Source organism: Cydia fagiglandana, chromosome 10 (assembly GCF_963556715.1).
Source record: "Cydia fagiglandana chromosome 10, ilCydFagi1.1, whole genome shotgun sequence".
In the NCBI taxonomy this organism is placed as follows: Eukaryota; Metazoa; Arthropoda; class Insecta; order Lepidoptera; family Tortricidae; genus Cydia; species Cydia fagiglandana.
In genome coordinates this window covers 18,341,812-18,354,621 of record NC_085941.1, presented here as the reverse complement: position 1 = coordinate 18,354,621, position 12,810 = coordinate 18,341,812, and the positions used below count along the sequence as shown (strand labels likewise).

The following is a 12,810-nucleotide window of genomic DNA, read 5'->3' as shown; positions in this document are numbered from 1 at the left end:
GTCTGTTGGCAAGTCCAACAGAAGACTAATTCCTTTTCATAGTTATCTATGGTATTGTTCTATCCTTGAATTATATTACCATGGGAACGAGAATAATTTATACTTCACATTACACCTAAATATGTAACTTGTGCTTTTGATAATATAATTATTTGTGACTATACAAGACGGGTTTAATTATCTTCGCCTCAACTGAACCGGCATTATCCACCTCACCGCTGAACATTGGTCCTTCGAGAGAGAAGAAAGGACGAAGATAGAAAATTTCCGGCTTGCGATAAATGGTCACCGATCCATCGGCTTCTTCGTGCAAGAATATTCACGCTTTTAAAAAGAAGTACGCAAGCGGCGTGAAACAATAGGGGTGCAATACCTATTCGCTGCATACATTCATCGTCATATTTTCGTGCAACTGTTCACGCAAAGATTCGCATGCGACGCAAACATACTCGTCGCATCGCGCATATCGTCGGTCCCACGCACACCCCACGCTTCAAATTCATCGTGGTCATCGTGGATCTACATTTCAAGCAAAAACGCGCGTGTGTCGCGAAACTTATATTCGTCGCATCGAGCATCACGTTGGTTCTTCGCTTCTACACATCGAGAATCTACATTCCTCGCATCGCGCAAGTTTTTACAAAATATTTACAATTTTAATTATGTAATTCGTCGAAATGTCATTCGTCATTCGTCGCGAAAAAAATAATTTTTCATATTAGCCGCCATTGCAGCATTGGGTTGTCAATGCTGCCAACTAACGAATACTTTAAAACACATTTCATGGTTGAACTTTACTGGTCATTGTAGGGAGTGAAGCTTGTGCCTATATTAAGTAATTTAAACTATACCTAAAGTTTATGTGGTACTTTAAGTCCTTTAAGTCGCAATCACCAATAATGGCATCTGAAGACTTGAGGAGGTTGCGAGCTGCACGAGGTTACACCAAGGCCTCAATCACTCGTCTCTTCAACTTTAGCAATAATGAGAATGATGTTGGCCTTAGTGCAATTTCCGACTTGGAAACCAAGCGCGCCAGGATAGAAGAGTTATTCAAAGATTACGAACAATGTAATAAGGAGATTTTAGCCTTAGACGAAGCGGACGCGGAGGATGTGGAGGACTATGAGGCAAAATACTACAACATTCTCACTATCCTCAATGAGGCTATTAAAAACAAGTCGTCCTCGTCTGATGCGCCCTCGTCTGACGCTCCCGCGTCTTCCTGCAAAAAGGCTAAACTGCCTACCATAAAAGTTGAAACTTTCACTGGTAAGTATAGTGAATATACAGGTTTTATTAACTTGTTTAAGGCAATAATACACAACGATAGATCAATTGATAATGTCCAAAAATTGTACTATTTGCGCTCGTTTCTCGCAAATGAACCCTTTGACTTGATAAAGAACCTGCCTCTAGCTGAAGGCAGCTACGAGGAGGCTCTTAAGCTTTTAGAGGAGAGGTATAACCATAAGTTCAAAATTGTAAATGAACACATTAATGCCTTGCTTGATATAAATGCCTTGGTCAAATCTAACCCTGCAAATTTAAGACAGTTTGTGTCATGCATCAAACAATCTTTATCTGCATTAAAGAATTTAAATGTAAGTACGGATAATTGGAATCCTATTATATTGGCTATTTTGTACCGTAAATTAGACACCTACACGTCACGGGCATACCAATTGGAGCGTGATGACACTGAGGAGCCCACAGTCACCGAGTTCCTGCTGTACTTGGAGAAACGCGCCTTGGCACTGGAGAATGCTGAGCCGTCGCCCACACCCGGGAAGTCTCACCACAAGGCAGTGGTGAATGTGACAGCGACTGCCTCGCCTGCCTGCAGTTATTGTAAGTCTAATCACCGACTATTTGACTGTAGCAAATTTAAAATGCTTACTAGTAGTGAAAGGATAGCTTTCAGCAAAAATAATGACCTATGCTCTGTCTGTCTAAACAAACACAATGGAAAGTGCCGCTTTCATTTCCGGTGCAGTACTTGCAAACAGGCTCATAATACCTTACTGCATCCGGACTCGGCTAACCAACCCCAAGTTTCTTTAATATCAAACTTGGGGCATAATGGGGTACTATTGCCCACAGTCAGAGTGAAGCTTTATTCACGGACAGGTAGTGAGGTTCATGTGAAAGCTCTTTTAGATTGTTGTTCACAAAGCTCTTTAGCCACCACTAAATTAATAAATGTTTTAGGATTGACCCCAAGCAAGGACAACAGCAACATAATTGGTGCTGGAGGAAAAAGTACTGATACACAGTATTCTATTCCTTTAGATGTGTATTCTTTGACCATGCCTTACCGAGTCACTGCGAATTGCAATGTAATGGAAAAAATTACATGCCAGCTGCCACAAAATGCGATCAAATTGGACGCTATTAATATACCTGATGGGATCACTCTGTCTGATGTTGATTTCCATCAGCCGTCTGAGATCAATTTACTTCTAGGTGCTGACATATTTTTCCAGGTCCTCCTTCTGGAGCCAGTTCCGGGTCAGCAGGAGCGGTCTGCGCAGCCTGTTGAAGACCCAGCCAGTCCACACCCGACGGTTGTAAATACAAAGTTTGGCTACATCATAGGTGGGGGTTTACCGCGACAACAAACCAGTGACAAAAGTAAGGTAACGCTTTTATGTACACAATGTGACTCAAGTCTTAATGACAGTCTACAAAGATTTTGGAATGTAGAGAGCATACCTGAAACCTTTTGTGAACGCATGTCGGAGCATCAAATGTGTGAAGATACTTTTAAGAGCACAACGGTGTTAGAAAATAACAAGTTTCAGGTTGACTTGCCTTTGAAAGTTCCTTTGAATGAGGTCAATGATGTGCTTGGTAGCTCTTTTGATATGGCTTATTATAGGTTCCTTAACCTCGAAAAAAGATTGCACAAAAATATAAATTTGCTATCAGATTATGAAAAGTTCATCAATGAATATGTGGACTTGAAGCATGGGCACTATATTGACTTCAATCAATTGGATTTTGAGAATGATCCTCTATACTTTGCATCCCATCATGCTGTAATTAATGACTCTAGCAAAACTACACGTACCCGGGTAGTCTTTGACTGTTCTTTGCAAACTAACAAAAAGGTATCGCTCAATGACATTTTGCTTAACGGACCTCCGGTACAAAAAGAGTTGTTTGACATAATGCTTTTGTTCCGATTAGGCAACTATACCTTCTCCACAGACATCCGACGCATGTTTCGATGTGTTGATGTTAATCCTATGCATGCCAAATTGCAAAATATATTGTGGAGAAGCAATCCCGATGAGCCTCTAAAATGCATACAGCTAGATACTGTTACCTATGGGCAAAAGAGTAGTACATATTTAAGCACTCGATGCTTACTAGAGTTAGCAGATAGGTTTGAAAGTGATTTCCCACTTGCAGCTTATATATTAAGAAATTGCACCTATGTAGATGATATGTGTTTTTCAAACTCCGATTTAAAGGTTATGATGGAAGCCAAATCGCAATTAAGGGAGTTGTTAAGTAAGGGTAGTTTCAATACACACAAGTGGGCATCTAATGATCAGAGAGTCTTAGAGGGCATTCCCAACGATAAACGGCAGTTTGATGACTTAGACTTCCAGAAAGATAATTTATATTTAAAGACGTTAGGTTTAAAACTGAATATGCGAGACGATGTCTTTGTTTTTTCTTGCCCCGAGGCCTTTAAAAAGGAAAAGCCTACCAAAAAAGAAATATTAAGCTATATTTCGAAATTTTATGATCCGCTAGGTTTTATAGCGCCAATTATCATGAAGGCAAAGGCTTTCATGCAAAAAATATATGCTGAAAAAATAGGCTGGAATGAGGTTCCTTCAGCTATGCTGCTTCAGGAGTGGTCTTCATTTGCTTCCAAATTATCTCAAATGGAACCCTTCACTATTAATAGGAACCTGCATATACCCTCCAATGCTTCTGCATTGCAATTGATAGGTTTTGCTCATGCATGTAGCACGACTGGTTACGGCTGTTGTGTGTATCTTCGGGTGGTCGACGAACACGGTAATGCTTCACTTTCATTACTTTGTGCTAAATCTCGAATCAACCCCCGCAATAAGGATACGCTCACCATAGCTCGCTTAGAACTGTGTGCCATGCTACTGTTATCTAAACTAATCGCTCGAGTTTATGAATCGCTAAAATTGCAATTAAATATACAAGATGTATATCTGTTTTCTGACTCGCAAATTGCACTAGCATGGGTGAAAACAGAGCCTTTAAGGCTCCAAGCTTTTGTTGCCAATCGGGTCAGGTTAATTCGAGATCTCACAGATAGATGGCGCTGGCTGTATGTACCCAGTGGAGAAAATCCGAGCGACTGCCTGAGCAGAGGTACAGATCCAGATGAGCTGCGTCACATACCCATGTGGCTGCACGGCCCAAGCTTTCTACAGGAAGGTAACTACAATTTTAATGATAAGCTTAACCCTCCTACAATCGATGACCTACCTGAATTGAAAAAGGCGCCCTCTAGTGCCAAGGTGACGTTAGTTACCCAAAAAGGATCAGATCCTTACGATTTCTTAGAAAGGTTTTCTGATCTCAACAAAATGGTAAGGGTAATGGCCTATATAATGAGGTTTTGCTCTAATTTAAAAACTAAAGACACAAATAATCTTGAGTATCTCTCCGCTAAGGAGCTTCAATTAGCTTTACTTCAGATTATAAAACGTGAGCAAGGCATTTACTTCAAACATGAAATTGAGAGTCTCAAGGCTAACTTAGATAATGTTAAAGGTTCGCTCAACTCCTTACATCCTTTTCTTGACAATCATGGTTTGCTGAGAGTTGGTGGCAGAATAAAAAACGCAAATGTGTCATACTCACAAAGACATCCTGTAATACTACCAAGGGAATCTCGCATAACAAAGCTTATTGTAAAGCACGAGCACCTTAGGCTGCTACATTCTCCGCCCAAGTTATTATTGTCAAGCTTAAATGATAAATATTGGATTGTAAATGGTCATAGCTATGTAAAAAGTATAGTTAACAAATGCTTACCTTGTTTCAGAATGAAAGCTCAGTGTGCAAAACAGCTGATGGGTTCTTTGCCACCTGAAAGAGTCACGGCCTGCCGAGCATTCCAAAAAGTCGGCATCGACTTTGCAGGTCCAATAGCAGTAAAGAATTCTCGCGTAAGAAGAGCTTTACAGACAAAGGGCTATATATGCGTATTTGTTTGTTTTGTGACAAAGGCTATACATCTGGAGCTCTCTTCAGACTTAACCACTGATGCTTTCCTTGCATGTTTCAAGCGATTCATAGCGCGAAGAGGCCTTCCGACCGACGTATTTTGTGACAATGGTGGATGCTTTAAGGGGGCAAAGAACCAATTAGCTGAGCTGTACAATTTAAATGCATCACAGGATCATCAGACTCTGGTGCAATCCTATGCGGCACAGCAACGTATTGCCTTTCACTTTGTGCCAAGCTATTCACCAGTGTTTGCTGGTCTTGCCGAAGCTGCTGTTAAAAGTACTAAGTACCACTTAAAGCGTATATTGCAGGCTTATGTACTGACGTATGAACAACTTAATACTATTTTATGTCAAATTGAAGGGACCCTGAATTCTAGGCCACTTTTGCCTGTAACTGCTGACGATATTAACGATTACAGCTACCTTACGCCTGGCCACTTTCTGATTGGTACTTCTATGACATCCTTCCCGGAAGCGGACTTGGCCGAGTTACCTAATAATAGATTAAAGTTCTGGGAGATCTGTAACAAGGTTAAAGGCCACTTTTGGAAGGTATGGCATAAGTATTATTTGAATGTATTACAATGTCGTCCCAAGTGGCGCGATAGCCAACCAAATGTTAAAGTTGGTTCGTTAGTTATTATGAGAGAGCCTAACTCTCCCCCCATGACATGGCCCATGGCCAGAATTGTTAAAGTATATCCTGGTGATGATAATAAGGTACGCGTTGTAGACCTCTTGGCACCTAATAAAAAGGTGTACAAACGATCTTTAAGCGGTTTTGCTGTGTTACCCATTGAATAATATTCTATTGTGTAAGTAAGCTTTTATGCATTGTGTTTTTAATACACCTTTAAGTTTGGACACTAAGTATGTCTAAATATGTGTGTAAGCTAAGTTTATAGTTTGACAAGGTTCTTGTTTCTTTAATTTATAACTCTTAGGTAAACTGCTGCCTTGTTAACACTACTTAGAAGTTAAAGAGAGTACATTTAGTTCTCTTTCTTGCGTTTATCAACATATGCGTTGTATTTGTTGTTATTTAGGTAATATTTCTTAGGGTGATCTCAATAATATTGATTTTCTCTTGTTTTTATCTGTAGGATTTGAATAACGTTTAATAAGATGTTACTCTTTATTGTTTAGCTTTCATTGTAAACATAAGTTTCTTTAATTGGATTATACCATGATGCTGGGTAATGAGGTTATACCTATTTTAGTAGCAAATTATGGACTTATTATTATTTAAGGCGAAGGTTTCGGCCCGCCCCAGCATGTTGGCAAGTCCAACAGAAGACTAATTCCTTTTCATAGTTATCTATGGTATTGTTCTATCCTTGAATTATATTACCATGGGAACGAGAATAATTTATACTTCACATTACACCTAAATATGTAACTTGTGCTTTTGATAATATAATTATTTGTGACTATACAAGACGGGTTTAATTATCTTCGCCTCAACTGAACCGGCATTATCCACCTCACCGCTGAACAGGGTCAATAAAGTTCAAATAAAAATTCATTATAAGACTCGTACCAATTCAAATTCAGATTCAAAATTATATTTATTTCAATAAATTAGCATTCCAAGAGAGGCAGTACAGTGATGACACTAGGCTCAGCCTACAACGTGGGAACCTTAGAGAAATACAGAATATTGATATGTTGCCGCTATTATTTAAATATAATATATAATATAAATACCAAGCAAGTTGATACTCTAACTGAAGAATGTTTAATTTATTTCTTAATAATTTATTTACAAACATGATATATGCAGTGTTATTATGTATACCGTAAAATGGGGTGAGTAGGGTCAAAACTGAAATTCAAACCTCGATAATTTTTTATTTTTTATTATGAATGGGCTTACTCATGGCCACAGACTAGCCGAGGCGTAGACGTGGCCTACGATGGAGCGAGCTCGCCCAGAAGGTGCCTGTTCACTCTTGACACACAACATACATATGATAACTAAATGGTGTATATATAATAAGTGTTCTGGGCGTTTGTATTTTAGTTTTTATTTTATTTTGGGTAGTTCCATTTCATAACTTTGACGATAAAGAGGAATAACCCACCTCACCCCGTAGTGCCTCGTATTTGGGGTGAGAGGGGTTTTCATACAAAGGTGATTCTGGAAGATTGTTGGATCGATTTTTTTATTATGCGTATTACTATAGCTCCATTTTAAATTGGAATATATTATTTTTGTAGCAATAGCCTTAAAATCCCTTCTCAAACCTTCTCTCCTCATTCATAAATAAAATAAAATAAAATAAAAATAAATAACCCACCTCTCCCCGCGAAACCTACTCACCCCGTTTTACGGTACTTAACGAAATTAAAAACTAGCTTAGATCTAAAATAAGCCCTTCAGGCGCGGTACAATGGTACCGAGGATGATGCTGGCGGCATATCCTCGCTGTTTATTTAGTTGAATATTAGTATTCTTTTATTAATATTTTATAAGTAAATTATTCCGTAGCTTTTACTCTTTTTGCCTGTGATAAGAATCGTAGTCATTTCGAGTCTCAGATAAGACAATCTGGTTACAAGAATCTCCTGCACAACTTATCTCACGACGTTTTACATCATAATAAAGTCCACATTATACACAAAACTACGAGAGCTTACTTAGATATTCATTTTAGGGTTCCGTAAACCTGGGTGTTGGGACCTTTTATTTAGTATCCGCTGTCCGTTCGTCTGTTTGTCATTCAATGGGCTGTAAATCATGAACTGTATTTCAAGTAGACATTTTGGGTTGTTGCACAAAAAACTAAAGGAAATTACGATTTTATTTCGTCGTCTTTATCATTGATACAAATTTAAGTGTCAATCTAATGTAGAAATCCTAGTTGACATATTTATAATTTAATAACTGTAAAAAATTCAAGAAAAAAATTAAAAGTGCTGCAGTAAAAAAACTTTTTTTTTTAATTTTCACAGATGATGTATTTCTGTTGCCGCTATAACAACAAATACTAAAAACAGAATATAATATATATTTAAGTGGAGCTCCCATACAACAAACGTGATTTTTTGCGTAATGGTACGGAGTCCTTCGTGCGCGAGTCCGACTCGCACTTGGCCGGTTTTTATATTTTCTCGCAATAAATTCGTTATCTTGCCGTGTTTCGTTGACATTCCTTCCTCTGACATCACTTTTGCATCACCAGCCAAGAATTTGACGGAGCAATTAAGAAATTTATTGTAATAGCCCTATTCTCTACATCTAGAGCGCCATTTGCACTAACTATCGCTAATTTGAGCTCGTATGTTAAGTAGATATGAGCGCCGATAGGCATTTGATCGGCGGCGGCGCGCCGGTCAAAATCGGTCGGCGGCGGCGGCGAATCGGCGGAGTGGCCTTGAAACACCTTTGATTAACGAAAAAAGAATACAAACCAAAATTTTACCGAAAATACATGTTTTGCTGCAAGAAAGTTATAAAATAAGTGCATTTTTCAATTTCAAGCAAAATTTATTGAATAAAGGTACGAAAGTTTTTTATATAGTATAAACGACATCGCGCAGCATCAGAGGCGGTCTTAATCTTGGCGAGGCCCTGGCCGGACGATCTTTGCGTGGCCCTTATCTTTTGTTCTAGTAAAAAGTAGCGCATTGACTGTATCAGGGAAACGTCTGGTCGACAGTCCAAAGTGCCGAAGCAAGGAAAACCAAGCTCCGTCATTAACCAATATCAACCCAACAAACCGATTTACGTCAAAAAGTGAGGGCCACGGCCGAGCTCCATCTAACACCGAAGACCTGATTCCGACGCCTTCCCATGCGTGGCCAGATGCTGAGCTGCAGGTAAGCTTACAGCTTAGAATCGAACGCCAAGTGTGAGCTTGGCTGACGGCCGAATGTGCGGAGCGCCGACTACGGCGCGCTTCTGTGCGAGGCCGAAGGCCATGCTGTAAGAGAGCAGAGCTTGGAATTGAACTACTGGTCCAGTGTAAAGCAAGTCCGAAGGCCGATTAAGACCGAGGCCATAGTGTTAAAGACCTGGAGCTTTCCTGCAGGTGCATTTGTGCGAGGCCAAAGGCAGTGGAGCTAAGATCGCAGAAGAACCAATGAGCAAGCATTTTAAAAGCGAGGCCGAAAATTAAGCTCCAAACAGGGCCGAAAATTTGGAGGTTTAGATAGCGGCTTACTTCTATTCTATGCGAGCGATGCGAGGGCAAAGCTTGAAATTTGAACAATGGCCAAGCTAAATGAGACCCGATTCCGTTTCCGATGCCTTCCGTGCACAGCCAACGGCCACCGTTGGGCGTGAAAGCACTTAATATCTGAAATTAACCCCCTTTTACACCTTTTAAAGACATTCAACCATTCTTGCAATGGTTAAATTAGCGGTGAATGACGGATGAGCTAGCCAGCTGGCAAAATTAGTCATTGCCGTAACACTAGTAGCGTGGTTACCAAACAGAAAAGTTTGAATTTACCATCGATATTTTTGAATTATATGGACCTAAAATGCCTTTTGAATGTCTATAAGCTATTCAGACTGGCCCCGTTAAAGATCTAAACTAGATAAAATATATATTATCTGATTCTGAAAGTAGTAGTATCTATCAAGGTCACGCCGATGCCACGCCGATAGCGCAGCGTCGGCGGCGGCGGCGCGAAAATTTTGTCGGCGGCGGCGGCGCGCCGGCGCGGCGCTCATATCTAATGTTAAGGCGAGGTGGCCGTGAAATTTCGTTTTTGAAGGCCAAAGAAAAAGAAGAAACCTAGTGTTTGGTTGGAGTTGGACTATACATTTGTGAAAAAGGGATTTTTCAAATTAGTCATAGTTTTGTTAGCTTAACTTATTTAGTTAAGGTACATTTGAATTTTATCGTAATTGTCATTATTTAAGATTTACTATTACTGAAAAAAATATAGCGCATTGTCCACAGTCATTTTATTAATAAACCTATTCAAATTTAGTTTTAATTATTAATTTAATAGTAACGGAAATTTGGAAACGTACGTAGATAACTAATTCGATCATATCTATAAAATAGCTGTATTCTATAATAAAGGCTGCTTTATTTTAAAATTATAAGTTTTATTTTTTATTTTTTGTACATGTAGCAATATATATTTTTTGTAAAACTAATAGTCATAAATTAAATATAATAATCAGCAGCATTGATGAGATGTATAAAAGCTAAGTATTCGTCTAAATGGGCTACAAGATTTATGTATACCTAATCAAGGTCATTGACGACCACATGCACCTTAACAAAATTTAGGAAGTACTAACGTCATTAACGTCATTATGTTATTAAAGTAAATGTAAGATCAACAAATGATGATTGACGACATTAAATGAAATGGCATGATTGGTGTTCACCGTTGCTTTTCACATTATTTCAAATTTCTATCTGGGCCACTAAAAATAATGCGATTATGAAACTGTCACTTTATTGGATATAACATATATCTTTTTTTAAGTAATTATTTTGTAGTTGTATTGTTATTAATAGTTGTTATTAATAGTAATTTGTCTTTTATAGTTTGCACGTCATATTCATCTTATTGTACCTAAGTATCTGATTCGTGCAAGTAAAGACTACTTCATAGTTTGACTAGTTTACTACAGTAAAACACAGTACACTGAATAGTTTGACTTTCATTAAGTATTTAAGAGTATAAAAGAGCTTATGGTCATATTGGTCATGTTTGAGGCTTTAAACCACTTTTGCTATTCTATTAAGCTGATAGGCGGAACTGTGATTTTTTTTTCACGTTATGAAATCAAACCAATGGTATAAAATCTTTTTTATATTGTAATAATAATGATAAATCAATGACAAATTGACTAAGTCTTACAGTAAGCTCAATAAGGCTTGTGTTGTGGGTACTTAGACAACTAGGTACTCGTATACATATAATATATACATATTTATAAATACTTAAATACATAAAAAACACCCATGAATCAGGAACAAATATCTGTGTTCATCACACAAATAAATTCCCTTGCCGGGATTCGAACCCAGAACCAGCGGCTTCACAGGCAGGGTACCCACTAGGCCAGACCGGTCGTCAAATCTATTTATCTAAATAATAATAAGTTACATCCAACTCCATGTTTACTAAAAAATCTCCATAAATATTTCAATGGTCGCAACCTATTAAGACAATATGAAATGCGAATACCAATGGAGTCCTAGAGCATATATGGTAGAAATGGCTAAGCGTGATCGTATAGAAGCTATTAGATTCAGTAGTATACTTACTGAAAATAAATAGTTTAGTAGGTAGTATTTTGGTAGGTATATGTAGAAATCAGTGCCCAGAAGTGGAACTTGTAGAAGCTGATTATAATTATGATTATTGTAGAAATGCTATTAATAAATTGTTTAATGTTGAATATTGCAATCCATTTAATAATATTGTCTTCTGTTACTGCGATAGTTACTCAATAAAGTCATAAAATAATGCTATGTATACGGATTGTATGACGTGTAATGAATGTAAAATACATCCCGACGTTTCGAACCCTTTACGGCGTTCGTTATCAATAGAAGACGCTGAAGCTGTTGAAGAACATATTTATTATGAATAGCTCATAAAGCATGCTTGACTAAACAAAACAACAAATTACGATTCTTCCATCGACATATTTTGTGAACTAAAGTCTCAAGTCTCTGTTGCAACCGATTAGCCGTAACAAATTTAATCCAATTGATCCCTAAACCGTAGAACAATGAAGGAACAGGCTATTAAAATCGATTCCGTACCCAGCCTCCGCATATAAAGATGATTTGTTTAAAATTCCGCAACCGGCCCCACGTGATGAATATCGCGGCCGTATATTCGAATAATGATCATGCCTTGCACTGCATTCAATGGCATTTTGCATACAATATGGTAGATGAATTTATATTAAAATATGGCCAACGTCAGACCCGGTTGCTCAATAAATTATTCATTACACACAGTCAATTTTCGTTCAAGATGAACAATAAGTATATCAAATTCACAGATGCTGCTCATACATATTCAGGTTGCATTATTGTTCTGGCTTGTCGGTAATTAGATCGCCCACGAAAGGAAGCTGTACTTTAATAAGTTAGTAGCGACAAAGTTGGTAATATATTACCTATGTCTCGCGTCAAAGACAACACTTGATTTTGCACCCTATCTCCAAAGGGGATGGTGCGGATTCACACGAATACCAATTGGTTTTAGTGTGCGCCGGGTCTGGTGTGTTTTAATACGTGTATCTCATTACGGTCAGTGTAAATGATTACCATTTTTATGGAGTAGGTAGATACGCGTATTCTCCTGTCATAGTCCTGTTTGTTTTTGTGTGGGCATGAATATGGATTGTTATTGTGATGCCTATGGAACTCATCATAATCTAAGAATACATAGAAGATGAGAACATAAGTATGTGAATGGGGGATCTTAGCAAAGAAAGTGATCAGCACTTAGTTGAAACATTAATACATAGGACACTTATAATTGCTTTATGGAAAACAAACACAAGACGAAATCCGTATATATTAAACAATTATTACGGCTCAATTCAATATTACATATAACATTGGTGACATAATTTTGCCAT

At 38.1% G+C, this 12,810-nt stretch overlaps 1 protein-coding gene across 1 annotated transcript; it reads left to right on the top strand.

Moving 5' to 3' along the window:
- The first annotated feature begins 899 nt into the window (after nt 1–899).
- On the top strand, nt 900–5,095 carry LOC134668296 (uncharacterized). The gene is made up of 2 exons (XM_063525779.1): nt 900–3,041; nt 5,048–5,095. Exons 1-2 carry the CDS (start codon nt 900–902, stop codon nt 5,093–5,095), a joined length of 2,190 nt encoding a protein of 729 aa, XP_063381849.1.
- Nucleotides 5,096–12,810: the final 7,715 nt, after the last annotated feature.